Genomic DNA, 13,121 nt, shown 5'->3' with positions numbered 1-13,121 from the left:
TCCGGCGCCAGGTTAAGACTTTCCTCTGTGCCCAGGCATATGGCGGCACATCCTAATTGCCCACATGTTTAGTTTTTAAATCGGTTTTTAATGTTTTATGTGTGAATGTTCTGTGTTTTAGAGTTTTAAATTTTGTACACTTGTTTTTACCTCAATTTTAGAATTTCTGTAAACCGCCCAGAGAGCCCTGGCTATGGGAGAGGTATATAAGTTTAATAAATAAATAAATAAATCTGCAACGAGACTTTGGACATGCAGAGTATGATCTACCAGTGAGCTATGGTCCTTGCTGTGACTATTTATACAGCTACCCCAGTATTGACTTCCCTGGGACCAGCTTTCACAGTCTCAGGGAGAAAAGGGTCATTCCCATGATTTGCTACATGGTCATTCTAACTAGAGATGGTGGAGATCAAATCTGAGACCTGCATGCAAACCACGTGCTCTACCTACTGAACTACGCCCTGCCCCACCTCGCCATCCCATCCCATGGAGCATAGATGAAATCCTCACCCAAGATCCTGCAGATCAATCATTCAAGACCTGTTCCAGATTGGAGTCCCAACACAGCTACACACGGTGATCTCATTCCTCCACCAATTTGCGGCGTTTCAGTGTGTTGCAAAACACATTTGGCTCAACATCACCTCTGTGTGTGACTTTGCCTGTTTTTAAAAGAGAAGCAGCAGCAACAGAAAGAAACAGGAAGGCGTCCCACAGGTTTTTTGCTAGTTTTATTTCATTATAAGTATACATGGTCCACATATGCAAAGAAAACTAGAAAACCATCCCAATAACTTAAGATCCTGTGGTGGAAAGCTCACCATCAAGAGCACCATTCATTGTTGGAATAGTAAAATATCTCATGCTTGTATAAAGGAATGTGTACTATTTCCAAATATGTCACTAAAAGAAAACCTAAAAAAAAAAAAAAACCAGCTCCCAAGAACTGGTAGAAGAAATCTCTTTTTGTTTTTTTCTGAGCTAAAATATTGGCCCTTCATCTTACCAAAAAAAAAATACAGCCAAGATAAGTACTGCATAGTATTTTTAATAAAACACAGAAACTAGCATTGAGCGATGTGAGGACTCAACATCTCTTCTGTGTACATTTCATTTCTGAATAGAGAAATCTAAAACTTAAGAAAGAAAATAGATCTAGTATTATATTTTCTAATAGGGCACACTCCAGGCAGAACGCATTAAGTACTACGAAAATACATATCTTCCATTCTGTTTAATAATTTACTTTCATTAAAAAGTTGCGAGGTCATCACGGGAGGTTTATACAAATTCATCACTTTGTACTAAATCAATTACCTCCCCCTACCATGCCCCCCCCAATCTAAAAACCAAAAGGGGAGTTGTGTGTTTTTAGCCCTGTCGTAACAATTATGCCAGAGAAAAGTTAGGTGCAGAGACTACATTTGTATGAAGGGATATAAATTTACACACATTCTTTACAGAAAACTCTTTGTCATCCTAAGAACGTCTACAAAATTCACAGTTATATTACAAGCGAGTAACAAGGTTGAGATAAAGCTGTTCAAATACCATTTAGAAAAAAAGTTTTCTACATTGGTTTTAAAAATTAAAAAATAAAATAAAACCGTGAACAGGGGGTAGAGTTGGGGGTGGGTGGGGGGAACGCAGGTTCAAATAATCTGCAACGAGACTTTATAACTTTGAACTGGATGGGAATCAACGGTGTTGTTCCAGCTACTTTTCAGTTCAGCAAACACACAGGGCTTTCCTGGGCTGGTGGAATAATGGGTTCCCCAGTTGCTTCTGTCCACGTAGGCTACGGCGCATAGCCAGCTTACTGGAGTTTTTGTGCTGGGGTGTGGAAGGCAGGCTTTCGGGCTGGGCTCCGACGTTCCGCGTCGGCCCCCGACGGGGCTTCTTAACGACTGGCCCAGAATTGGACTCTTCCAATGTCCTTTTGCAGCTCGCCGTTGCAGGAGTCCTGTCCGGCTCCTGCGCTTTCGACGGGTCGCTCGGAGACGTCTTCGAGGCCTTGGGGTCCCCGCCCGTGTTCCCAGAGTTGGAAGGCAAGAGGGCGCCCGGCGGGCTCCGGTTGCACGAATCGCGGGCCCTCAGCCCTAATGCTCTGCTGCACTTCTCCTCCGGCGGGGCGGCGCCCCTGGGGGACGCCACCGGGGTGCTGCCCTTGGAGAACTCGCCGCCGAGCTGCTCGGACATTTTGCACAACGCGGCGTGGCTACGCGTGAGTAAAGGGACGGTCTCGGGGGAGCTCAGTCGTGGCCACAAGTCCTCTTCGAAAACCTGACGGGATTAAAGAGAGGAGAGCGTTTACCCGTAAATACAAATGGTCCATTTGTTCCCAGAGATCTGACCCTCCGAGCCCTCACAGCTGCCTCTCCGAAGCTGGATAAGTAAACCTCGGAGGAGAAGAAGAAAACAGGGCGTCCCGGTGGGCAAGGAGACAATTTAGCCTGAGCCTCCTCCAGCCTCCAAAGAGCCTTCGCCAGACAGGCTGAAGAGCACCCCCAAACACAAATAAGAGAGAGCAGAGTCAAGGTTTGCCCCACCACCTTCACCCTGGCATGACACAAGAAGCCTCACGGGGAGGACCCCCCTGGGTCCCAGTATTACCCCTTTTCTCGCACCGAGCATCATTTTAGAAATACCTAGCATGTTCCCCTACCTTCCTTTTGATTTCTGGGAACCGCCAAGAGAGCTTCAGCTATTAGGCGGTATGGAAATGCAATCATAGAATCATAGAATCATAGAATAGTAGAGTTTGGAAGGGGCCTCTAAGGCCATCGAGTCCAACCCCCTGCTCAATGCAGGAATCCACCCTAAAGCATTCCTGACAGATGGCTGTCCAGCTGCCTCTTGAAGGCCTCTAGTGTGGGAGAGCCCACCACCTCCCTAGGTCACTGGCTCCATTGTCGTACTGCTCTAACAGTCAGGACGTTTTTCCTGATGTCCAGCTGGAATCTGGCTTCCTTTAACTTGAGCCTGTTATTCCGTCTCCTGCACTCTGGGATGATCGAGAAGAGATCTTGGCCCTCCTCTGTGTGACAACCTTAAAAGTATTTGAAGAGTGCTCTCATGTCTCCCCTCAATCTCCTCTTCTCCAGGCTAAACATGCCCAGTTCTTTCAGTCTTTCTTCATAGGGCTTTGTTTCCAGACCCTAGATCATCCTGGTTGCCCTCCTCTGAACACGCTCCCATAAATAAATAAATAAATAAATAAATAAATAAGCTAAGGAACTCCAAATGTTACAATCCTCCAAGCCCTTAAGCATTTTGGCTGCCCTGTTGTTGTTGTTTGCAACTTGGGCAAGACCACCCCCCTCCAAGATCCCCCCTCCCTCACTGAGTCCGCCTTCTCACCGACGTGGTCACCAGCTGCTCCTCCTCCTCCTCCTCTTCCTCATCATTGCCACCACTTGCTAGCTCGGACAGGCAGAGAGCCAGCAGGCCTTGGCATCTCTTGCTCCACCTTCTCACCACTCCCATAGTCTGGGCCAGGGCGGGAGGCTGGTGAACAAGCAGGTGAAGAGGAGGAACAACGCCAGGGGGCGCTAGTCAGTGGGCCCCTGCCTGGCAAGTGCCTGACTATGCCTACCCTTGACGCTAACGCTAACCCAGCACCCAATTCCATCTTTCCTTTCCATCCTGTTCCAGGGAGGCTGTTGGAGGTCGAAACATGTGCCTGGAGTCTGTAAGGGACTGGATGGGAGCCGAGAAACTGAACTTAAGAACATAAGATCAGAAGAGCCCTGCTGGATCAGACCGAGGGTCCATCTAGTCCAGCATTCTGTTCACACACGGGCCAACCAGCTGTCAGCCAGGGACCAACGCAGCAGGACATGAGTGCAACAGCACCCTCCTGCCCATGTTCCCCAGCAACTGGTGCACACAGGCTTATTGTGTCAGATACTGGAGGTAGCACCTAGCCTTCAGGGCTAGTAGCCATGGATAGCCTTCTCCTCCAGGAATTTCTCCAACCCCTCTTTTAAAGCCATCCAAATGGGTGGCCATCACTACATCTTGTGGTAGTGAATTCCATCATTTAACTCTGGGCTGTGTGAAGAAGTCCTTAGAATCATAGAATAGCAGAGTTGGAAGGGGCCTACAAGGCCATCGAGTCCAACCCCCTGCTCAATGCAGGAATCCACCCTAAAGCATCCCTGACAGATGGTTGTCCAGCTGCCTCTTGAAGGCCTCTAGTGTGGGAGAGGCCACAACTTCACCAGGCAACTGATTCCATTGTCGTACTGCTCTAACAGTCAGGAAGTTTTTCCTAATGTCCAGTCGGAATCTGGCTTCCTTTAACTTAAGCCCGTTATTTGTCCTGAATCTCCCGCCCATCAGCTTCATGGGATGACGCCTTTGGGTTCTAGTATTATGGGAGAGGGAGAAAAAGGTCCCCCTTTACACATTCTCCATGCCATGCATAATTTTGTCCACCTCTGTCATGTCTCCCCTTAACCTCCTTTTTCCCAAGCTAAACAATCCCAGTTGATGGAACCTTCCCTCGTAGGGGAGATGCTACAGCCCCTTAATCATTTTAGTTGCTCTTTTCTGCAAAGGACCAAGTTAGGACCTTGAAAGCCCAACACGGATTGGGCCCGGGATACCTGAAAGGCCCATGTTCTCCAGGATGAACTTGCCGGCGACCAGACCCGAATCTGGAATTCCCTGCCTAGGAAAGTCAGCCTCACTCCTTCCTCGACGTTCCCCCTCCATAGCTTCCTTTTAGGAAAGGTCTTTAGTTTTTAGTCACTTCAATGGAACCCGTTTGGTGACGTGCTGTTGCTATTGATCTCAATCTGCTGGTCGTCTGCTCTGTGGTTCTTTCTGAAAGGGTGGCACTGACTGTACTTTGGGGATCTGCACAGAAACTTGAGGGGGACATAAAGCGTCGAGGCCTACACATCCGCAACATAGACGAAGGCAGTGGCCACAAAATGCTAGCTGACCGTTGGGAGGTGAAAAAACACATCACAGGAACGGAACAAAGTCTCTTGGGAAAGATCTGTCTGGTACCCTGAGTAGGAAGGAACATGACCCACTGCAACATTTTGTTGTAGATCCCACTTGATCCTTCTATACTTTTAAATGTATTATCTTTCATCACAATTCTGTCCGGCCCTTCTCCTATATCAGAGCAGCATACATGGTTCTCCCTTTCATCCTCACAACAACCCTGTGAGGTAGATTAAACTGAAAGAGAGTGACACTTCTCTCCCCACCCCGCTTTAAGGTCGCCCTGTCAGTTTCATGGCCCAGCAGGGACGTGACCCCAGGTCCCCGTCCCCAAGTCCTACAGCACTCAAACCGCAATAGCTCTTGGTGTATTGCTAGATCTGCGTGGAGCCGCCTTCCCAACCTGGCCCTGCTGCCTAGGAATGATGGGAGTTGTAGTCCAGTGCATATGGCAGGACCTGCTCTTCCAGAACACTTGAGAACTACAAACTCAATCACTGCTTTTAAAACTCAGCTAAAAACTTTTCTTTTCCCTATAGCCTTCAAATATTGAGTTTGTTCTGACTCTATACTGTTAGCTTCACCCTACCCGGTGCCTGTTTACACTTCCCTGTGCCTGTTTGCATTCTCCTTCCCTCTTTATTGTTTACTACAACTTATTAGATTGTAAGCCTATGCGGCAGGGTCTGGCTATTTACTGTGTTATCTGTACAGCACCATGTACATTGATGGTGCTATATAAATAAATATTAATAAATAATAATAAAGATCAAACCAGTCCATACTCCAGGAAATAAAGCCAGACTGCTCACTTGAGGGAATGGTATTAAAGGCAAAACTGAAGTACTTTGGCCACAGAATGAGAAGACAGGATACCCTGGAGAAGAGGCTGATGCTAGGGAAAGTGGAAGGCAAAAGGAAGCGGGGCCGACCAAGGGCAAGATGGAGGGAGGATATTCTCAAGGTGACAGACTTGACCTGGGGAAGCTGGGGGTGGCGACAGCCGACAGAAAGCTCTGGCGTGGGCTGGTCCATGAAGTCACGAAGAGTTGGAAACGACTGAACGAATAAACAACAAAAGTTAGGGAAGGCTGGTCTGAATAGTGGAATGGCCTTCTCCCTGGCTCCACGCTCTTAGAAAGCAAGATCTCAGAGGTGCCCCAGAACTAGAGAGGTGGGAGAGACATAAATGTACGGAGGGAGGGGGACAGATTAAAAGAAGTTACATCTGCCTCCTCTCCCAATTCAGTGACCGGCATGAAGAGTAATAGACCGGTACAAGCCGGGCCTTAAACATCTGCTTATTTTCAAGCGTTTCAAACTGCAGCGGGAGGTAGACGTAGGTTAAACATTAGCAAGAAGGTCTGGAAAAACCAGTTCAGCAGCTGCCCGGGAATTTTTTTTCCCACATTTACGCTCTCTCTTTCCAAGGTTTCTGAGGAGCACTCAAAACGGGTTATCTGGTATGAGGTGTTTTAGTTCTGAGAAATCCTAGTTCAGGGCAGAGGTTTGAGCAGTACGGTTGAGGAGGTCTTTCCCCAAGCTAGCAATAATTAAAGAATCGCGGCTGCGGGAGCCAGCGGTCAACCAAGGCACAAGCCCCGCCCCCGATTCAAGTTGCTCCGCCCACACACCCACTCACGAGTGGGCCTTAAGCGGGCCTCAGTTTCCCACACCCTGCGTCTGTAAAGTTGGGGGAGGGGAGAAATACTGGCATCCGTCCTACCTTACAAGGTGGTTGTGTGGATTTTTATTTTTTAAATGAGTCAATTTGATTTGATCACTACTTGGCACTTTAGAAACAACTGAATATTATCACAATTGTAAGAACAATACAGCGATTTCTGCTTTATACTTGAGGTTGCTGTCTGAGGGATGGAAAGGCGGGATATAAATATGGGGGCAGTGAAGCCTGGTAGGAAAAATGCCCCTTATTACAACAAGGACAGACTGACTCCGTGTGTGTGTGTGTGTGTATGTGTGTGAGAAGGGTTGCGTGTCAAGGATCCTCTACCCTGCGGCGTCCCCCAAAAATGGATCCTAAGCCACCCCATAAATGGCAGGTTCTGGTTTCAGCATCACTAGGGTGACCCTGTGGAAAGGAGGACAGGGCTCCTGTATCTTTAACAGTTGCATAGAAAAGGGTATTTCAGCAGGTGTCATTTGTATGCATGCAGCACCTAGTGAAATTCCTTCTTCATCACAACAGTTCAAGCTGCAGGAGCCCTGCCCTCTTTTGTATCTGGTCACTCTAGTATAGCTCCTGCAGCTTTAACTGTTGTGATGAAGAGGGAATTTCACCAGGTGCTGCATGCATACAAATGACACCTGCTGAAATTCCCTTTTCTATGCAACTGCTAAAGATACAGAAGCCCGGTCCTCCTTTTCATATGGTCACCCTACCATCACCATATCGCTAAATATGCCATTTCTCCATAGGAACTAATGGCATCCATTCCACAGGTGCATTCTGGGACCTTGTTGGGGTGGAGGCGGAACCTATTGAGAATCTGCATAGCCACACCCACTCAATTTGCATAGCCACACCCTACATTCCGTTTCTTCCTCACGCTAGAACAGCCTGAGTCTTTCGACTTCAACTCCCACCAGCCACAGCCGGCATGTCCAATGGCCAGGAATGCTGGGAGCTGTAGTCCAAAGCATCTGGACGGTGCTAGAATGGAGGATGCTGACAGCTTGGCTTTTCAATTAATAATAATAATAATAATGCAAATAATGAAAAACAATCCTTGAATTGCTTTTCCTGTTGTTTTAATTCCGTGCTTTTAATGTTGAGTTTTTCGTATTGTAATTAAAATGTATTTCTTGTGAACCGTGGAAGGGTTTTATTATAAGCAGCAGTTTAGAAATGTCACACATAAATAAAATAAATACAGTTTGATTATTACTAAAGGGAGAAAGGAGGGGGAGGCCAGCTCACGGCCAGGCAGAAAGGAGTTCCTCATACCTTTGTGTGTGTGCATTCCCCCCCCCCTCCTTCTCCTCTTTACGTCCTGGTTTGCTCCCAGACTGGAGAGAGAGCCTTGGCCTATTTATTTGGTTGCCTTGCTGTGCTCCCAAGTCGCCCATTCCTCACGAGGAGGGCTCCATCTGGCTCACGAGAAACCCCCCCCCCCCCCGGCTCAGTCTTCCATCTTCTGTCGCCGACGCATCATGGACGCTGTTGCGGCACGGGGGAAAGGTGCCCCCACCCGTTAATTCCAAGCGCCTGCTTCTCCGTGTGCTGACCTATTTTTCCCTTTGCGGGACAAGCCCCCCGCCCCACCCCTAAAGCCCGCCCCTCAAAAACACACAACGGTACTCAAGCTGTGGTGCTACTGCCTTTATTCTCCTCTGCGCCAACGTCCTTTTCTCAGCCTCTGAATCATTACTTTCATTGATCCAAGGAGGCCCCACCTCGGTCCGCCCCACGTCTTGCCTCGTGCCCTCTTGCCTCTCCTCCTTCTACACAGACAGGTTCTCTGTTGGAGGACAGAGGGCACCAGATTACTCAGAGGATACGGAACGACAACACCTCGCATTTGCCCAGAGCAGCCACCCAGAGCAACGTTAAGAGGAGCCCGGCTGGAACAGACCGAGGGTCCACCCAGTCCAGCGTTCTGTTCACACAGCGGCCGACCACAGGAAAGCCCTCCTGCCCATGTTCCCCAGCTGGGTACACTCCATTCATTTTGGACTACAGCTCCCATCATCCCTGGAGTTGCTGCCCAAGACATATGCAGGGCACTTAGTGGGGGAAGGCTGACCCAGAGCATTTCAAGGGCTCAAAATGCCTGCAGGTACATTGGCCGTTTTGCAACCCACTGGTAGTAAAGGAGGAGAAAGAGGATTGAGGAGCAGCAGCAGCTGGTGACAATGGTGGCCAGAAGCTAGATTCACTGGGAGAGGAGCAGTCCTCAAAAACGTAAAGCTGGCATTGAGTGTAATTATGGATCAGTATATCTTCCGGTTTCTTTCTTCCCCAAACACAGCGTAATCCACAGCCCTGTTCCTTTATCCCCTCCAAACATGCATCCGGACAGCCACCTGTCAGGGATGCTTTAGGGTGGATTCCTGCATTGAGCAGGGGGTTGGACTTGATGGCCTTAAGAGAACCCTTCCAACTCTACTATTCCATGATTTTATGAAAAAACTGTGAACCACTCCTCTCCCAAACTAGAGGCCTTCAAGAGGCAGCCGGACAGCCATCTGTCAGGGATGCTTTAAGGTGGGTTCCTGCATTGAGCAGGGGGTTGGACTTGATGGCCTTAGAGGCCCCTTCCAACTCTGCGATTCTATGGTTCTACATGACTGACTGATCGCCTTTCCAAAGGATGCTCATGCGGTTTCCTGCAATTGTTTCCTGAGAAGGAAGGACAGAAACGAGAGCGGGGAGGGAGGAGAGCAAAAGAGAAAAATGAGGGAGAGAAAGACGAGAGCAAAAGAGAAAGGAGGAAGAGAAGTGAAAGAGAAAAGGCATTTGCAAAAGGGGAAGCCAAGAGAGTTCAAGAGAGAAAGTAGAGGAGATCAAGAAAGCAGGCAGCACAAAAGGGAAAGGAAGACAGAGAGAGAACGGCCATAAAAAGGGAATGAAAGGCAAAGAGATTGGGAGGGAAAAGCCCACCTCCTATTAGCTGCATCTGTACAGAGCTTTAAATACTCTCTGTTTTTCCATTTCACTTTGCCAAAAGGAGCGTTATTCAAAAGACTCCGGGGAACATCAAAGGAGCGAGAGCGATTGAAAGCCCGTCGCGGTAATTGCCAGCATTCCTCTCCCCTCCCACAAAGGGCTTCCAGAAGGCTAGCCACGGCTCACGTTCCGACAGAAACGGCGAAAAAAAATAAAACTGGAGGGGGCGGGCGGGGCGGAGATAATATCTTGTCCTATCAAACTTTTCTTCGCTCAGTGATGAAAACGAAGCCACCAAATCTGCCTCGCCGTCATGAAAAGAAAGAAAAAGTGGACAGATGACAAATCGTTGGGGTTTGTTTTGTGATGTTTTTTTCCAACACAGGGCACTGAGGCTGCTTTCGTACGGCTTGTAAGCAGCTGCTCGCCTGTGGCGAGTTGACGGAGGGTGGGGGTGTGGTCATGGGTTCACTCCTGATGCAGAATCCAAGCCGGGTGACCCCCAACCTCAGAGGAACAGGAACAGAGGTAGCTCCACATACCGACCGTATAGGGCCCTTGCTAGGCCTGGAACCCTGGCCCAGAATTCATTTCCCAGGGCCGGGATCTATTCTGCAGAGCTCTGAGCATCCGTTGGAAGGTGTATGGGGTGTTTTTCTTCAGCTTAATTGCCATGCAAGGGGGAAAAAGTTCAAGGGGGATTGCAGCTCGGGAGGGAAAGGTTAACTCTGCCTGCAACGACCTTTCATGGCAATGAAGCTTAAGGGCAGGGGGACTTTTTCCCATTGGTTCGGGACGGCTTGCGGGAGCATGCCCATTAATTGATGTCATTTGAGATTGTTTGGATGAGAAATGAAGCCGCTGTCTAACGCACAAAACCCGGGATGGGGAGGTGGGGGCTTTCCTGGCAACATCCCGGGGGTGGGGGCTAGCCAATCAGTGTGCGAAGGCCAGAAACCAGCAGAGCTTTTCTCAGGACCGGAGCCTGAAAAGAGGGAGCACATCTGGACTGAATGCAGCAACGGTGCTAAAAATGAGACACTTGTGTTTGCCCTCCGTTTTAAGGGACAGGGTAGCTCTGACTCGGATGTCGATCAGACTCCTCCAAGCAGGACGTGGGAGAGCCAGGCAATCATCCCTGATTGTTTGTCCACAACTTCTCCTAAGCAAAGCGATGCTTCCTCTGAACGGAGAAGTTCTGTTTATCACTTCCACGACTAACAGATACTGTGTTGCTCCAACAATTGTAAAAACGGTCTCTCTTAAGCAGGCCATGAGAGAGACTGGAAATATCTCTGATTGTTTCTCCCTGACCTCTCCAAAGCGAAGAGATGCTTCCTCTAAATTTTTATCTTCCATGGCTAAGAGATCTTGAATTTCTCCAATTATTGTAAAGCCATATGTGCTAAGCAAGTGTCCCTGAACCTTGTGGAGAAGGGTCTAGCGCTGAATGCCAATATACTTCTGATCCCAAGTCAAGGTTCTGGGCTTGACCTACAAAGTCTTACATGGGCTGAGAACCGCAATTCCTAACGGAACGCCTCTCCTGGTATTAACCCGCCTGTGCGCTACAATCATCATCTGAGGCCTTCCTCCAAGCAGCTCCTCCAAGGGGATTTGGAGGATGGCCACAAGGGAGAGGACCTTCTCGGTGGTGCCCCCTACGCCACAATGGTACACTCTTCCCAGTGAAGTCCACCTGGAGCATTCTTTCATAGAATCATAGGATCACACAGTAGTAGAGTTGGAAGGGGCCTAGAAGGCCATCGAGTCCAACCCCCTGCTCAATGCAGGAATCCACCCTAAAGCATACTTGACAGATGGTTGTCCAGCTGCCTCTTGAAGGCCTCTAGTGTGGGAGAGCCCACAACCTCCCTAGGTAACTGTTTCCACTGTCGTACTGCTCTAACAGTCAGGAAGTTTTTCCTGATGTCCAGCCAGAATCTGACTTCCTATAACTTCAGCCCGTTATTCCGTGTCCTGCACTCTGGAAGGATCAAGAAGAGATCCTGGCCCTCCTCTGTGTGACAACCTTTCAAGTATTTGAAGAGTGCTATCATGTCTCCCCTCAATCTCCTCTTCTCCAGGCTAAACAGGCCCAGTTCTTTCAGTCTCTCTTCATAGGGCTTTGTTTCCAGACCCCTGATCATCCTTTCCTCTAGTCCTAAGCATTTGGTAACATGTAAGGTGTTATATGTTACTGCATTAGTTTGTGAAATAGAGCACCGTCACATGAATCCGCCATTAATTGATCATCACTTCTACCACGTCTAAGGAGGTGACCGAACTGGCTAAAACCGAGATTGTGGGTTGGATCCAAGATCTGCCTTCTGTGAGAGGGAGGGCTCCATTGGCAGAAAGTCCCTCTGCTAATTTGGGGGGGGATTCTCCCTCCCCCACAGCTCACCCCATTCAGCAGGATCTCCTGGCTCTGTGTGGCGCTCCCAGGGGGCTGGCCGACCTGTTGTGGGATGGAGCAAAGTTGATCTTGTACGGGCCTTTACGTGCTCTTCCCACAAGTCCTCCCACGTTCAGAAAATCTCCTGACCCCACTGATCCCTTTTCCCATTATTATGCGCCTCACCCACCTTCTCCCGTGCAAACTAATGCACAGGTAAAAGGCTCTTTAACAGCCAGTCTGTAAAGGAAGACCTAACCCTTTCCCAAAGCGTCTGTTGCTATTCACACTGAGACAGAGGTTAAAGAGGCCTTTGTACCACCACGCCAGCTCAAGCAATGACTGGCGGCCGGAGCCAACCCCTTTGGCCCTTCAGCACCATTCAATTCCGAACAGCCTCAGCCCCAAAGTGGTCCTGATTGACAATCCCAGGCTTACGCCCGAGTTCGCTGCTGCCCTAACCGCAACGGCCAACGGCAATTAGCAAACCACCCTCTAACCAGGTGAACTATTTGTAAGCTGCCATTTAACCAGGGAAGCTATTAGTAACCAACCATTCAAGTAAGCCACCGTCTGACCAGGTTAACTATTAGTAAGCCGCCATCTAGCTGTTCAAGTCACCTTGCAAGAGGAAAGAAGTCAGGGTATAAACGTAATAAAGAAAATAATGATGATGATGATGATGATGATGATGATGGCCAGGCACAGAGAGCTTCTTACATCATGCCAAGAACAGCTTTCCTTTTAGGACCATAGCGCAGCCTGTTCGTCACTCTCAGAGGTGTGAAAGATTGCGGGGGGGAGTGGAACACAAACAGAAAAAATTGGGGGGGGGGGAAATCAGTTCCCCATCCACCCAATTCCCCCTTAATTTTTCTGGGTTTCCTCCCCCACCCACCCCCATTTTTTTCTGTACGTCCTCCCCATTCCCCCAGGTCTCCACATCTCTTCTGTAGACCAGCCTTCTCCTATTCAGAGACCTCCAGATGCGTCAAACCACAATTCCTACCAGCTAGGGCAGCCTTCCTCGACCTGGGGCGCTCCAGATGTGTTGGACTGCATCTCCCAGAATGGGGCATTCTGGGAGATGCAGTCCAACACATCTGGAGCGCCCCAGGTTGAGGAAGGCTG

The 13,121-nt window shown here is 49.0% G+C and overlaps 1 protein-coding gene across 2 annotated transcripts in view; it reads right to left on the bottom strand.

Annotated features, from left to right (window-relative positions):
• Positions 1–717: 717 nt before the first annotated feature.
• PPM1D (protein phosphatase, Mg2+/Mn2+ dependent 1D) overlaps positions 718–13,121 on the bottom strand; it is a 43,799-nt gene continuing 31,395 nt past the window's right edge. Inside the window, exon 6 of one of the 2 annotated variants that reach the window (XM_063146548.1) lies at positions 718–2,286. In XM_063146548.1, the coding sequence (XP_063002618.1) occupies positions 1,732–2,286 (555 nt within the window). In that variant the 3' untranslated portion in view covers positions 718–1,731. Of the gene's footprint in view, positions 2,287–8,302; positions 8,445–13,121 lie in introns of those variants that run through there. The other variant, XM_063146549.1, reaches the window with a different exon arrangement.

Source organism: Elgaria multicarinata, chromosome 22 (genome assembly GCF_023053635.1).
Source record: "Elgaria multicarinata webbii isolate HBS135686 ecotype San Diego chromosome 22, rElgMul1.1.pri, whole genome shotgun sequence".
NCBI lineage: Eukaryota > Metazoa > Chordata > Lepidosauria > Squamata > Anguidae > Elgaria > Elgaria multicarinata.
Note: the sequence above shows the minus strand (reverse complement) of the source record. Positions and strands in the feature narration are given on the sequence as shown.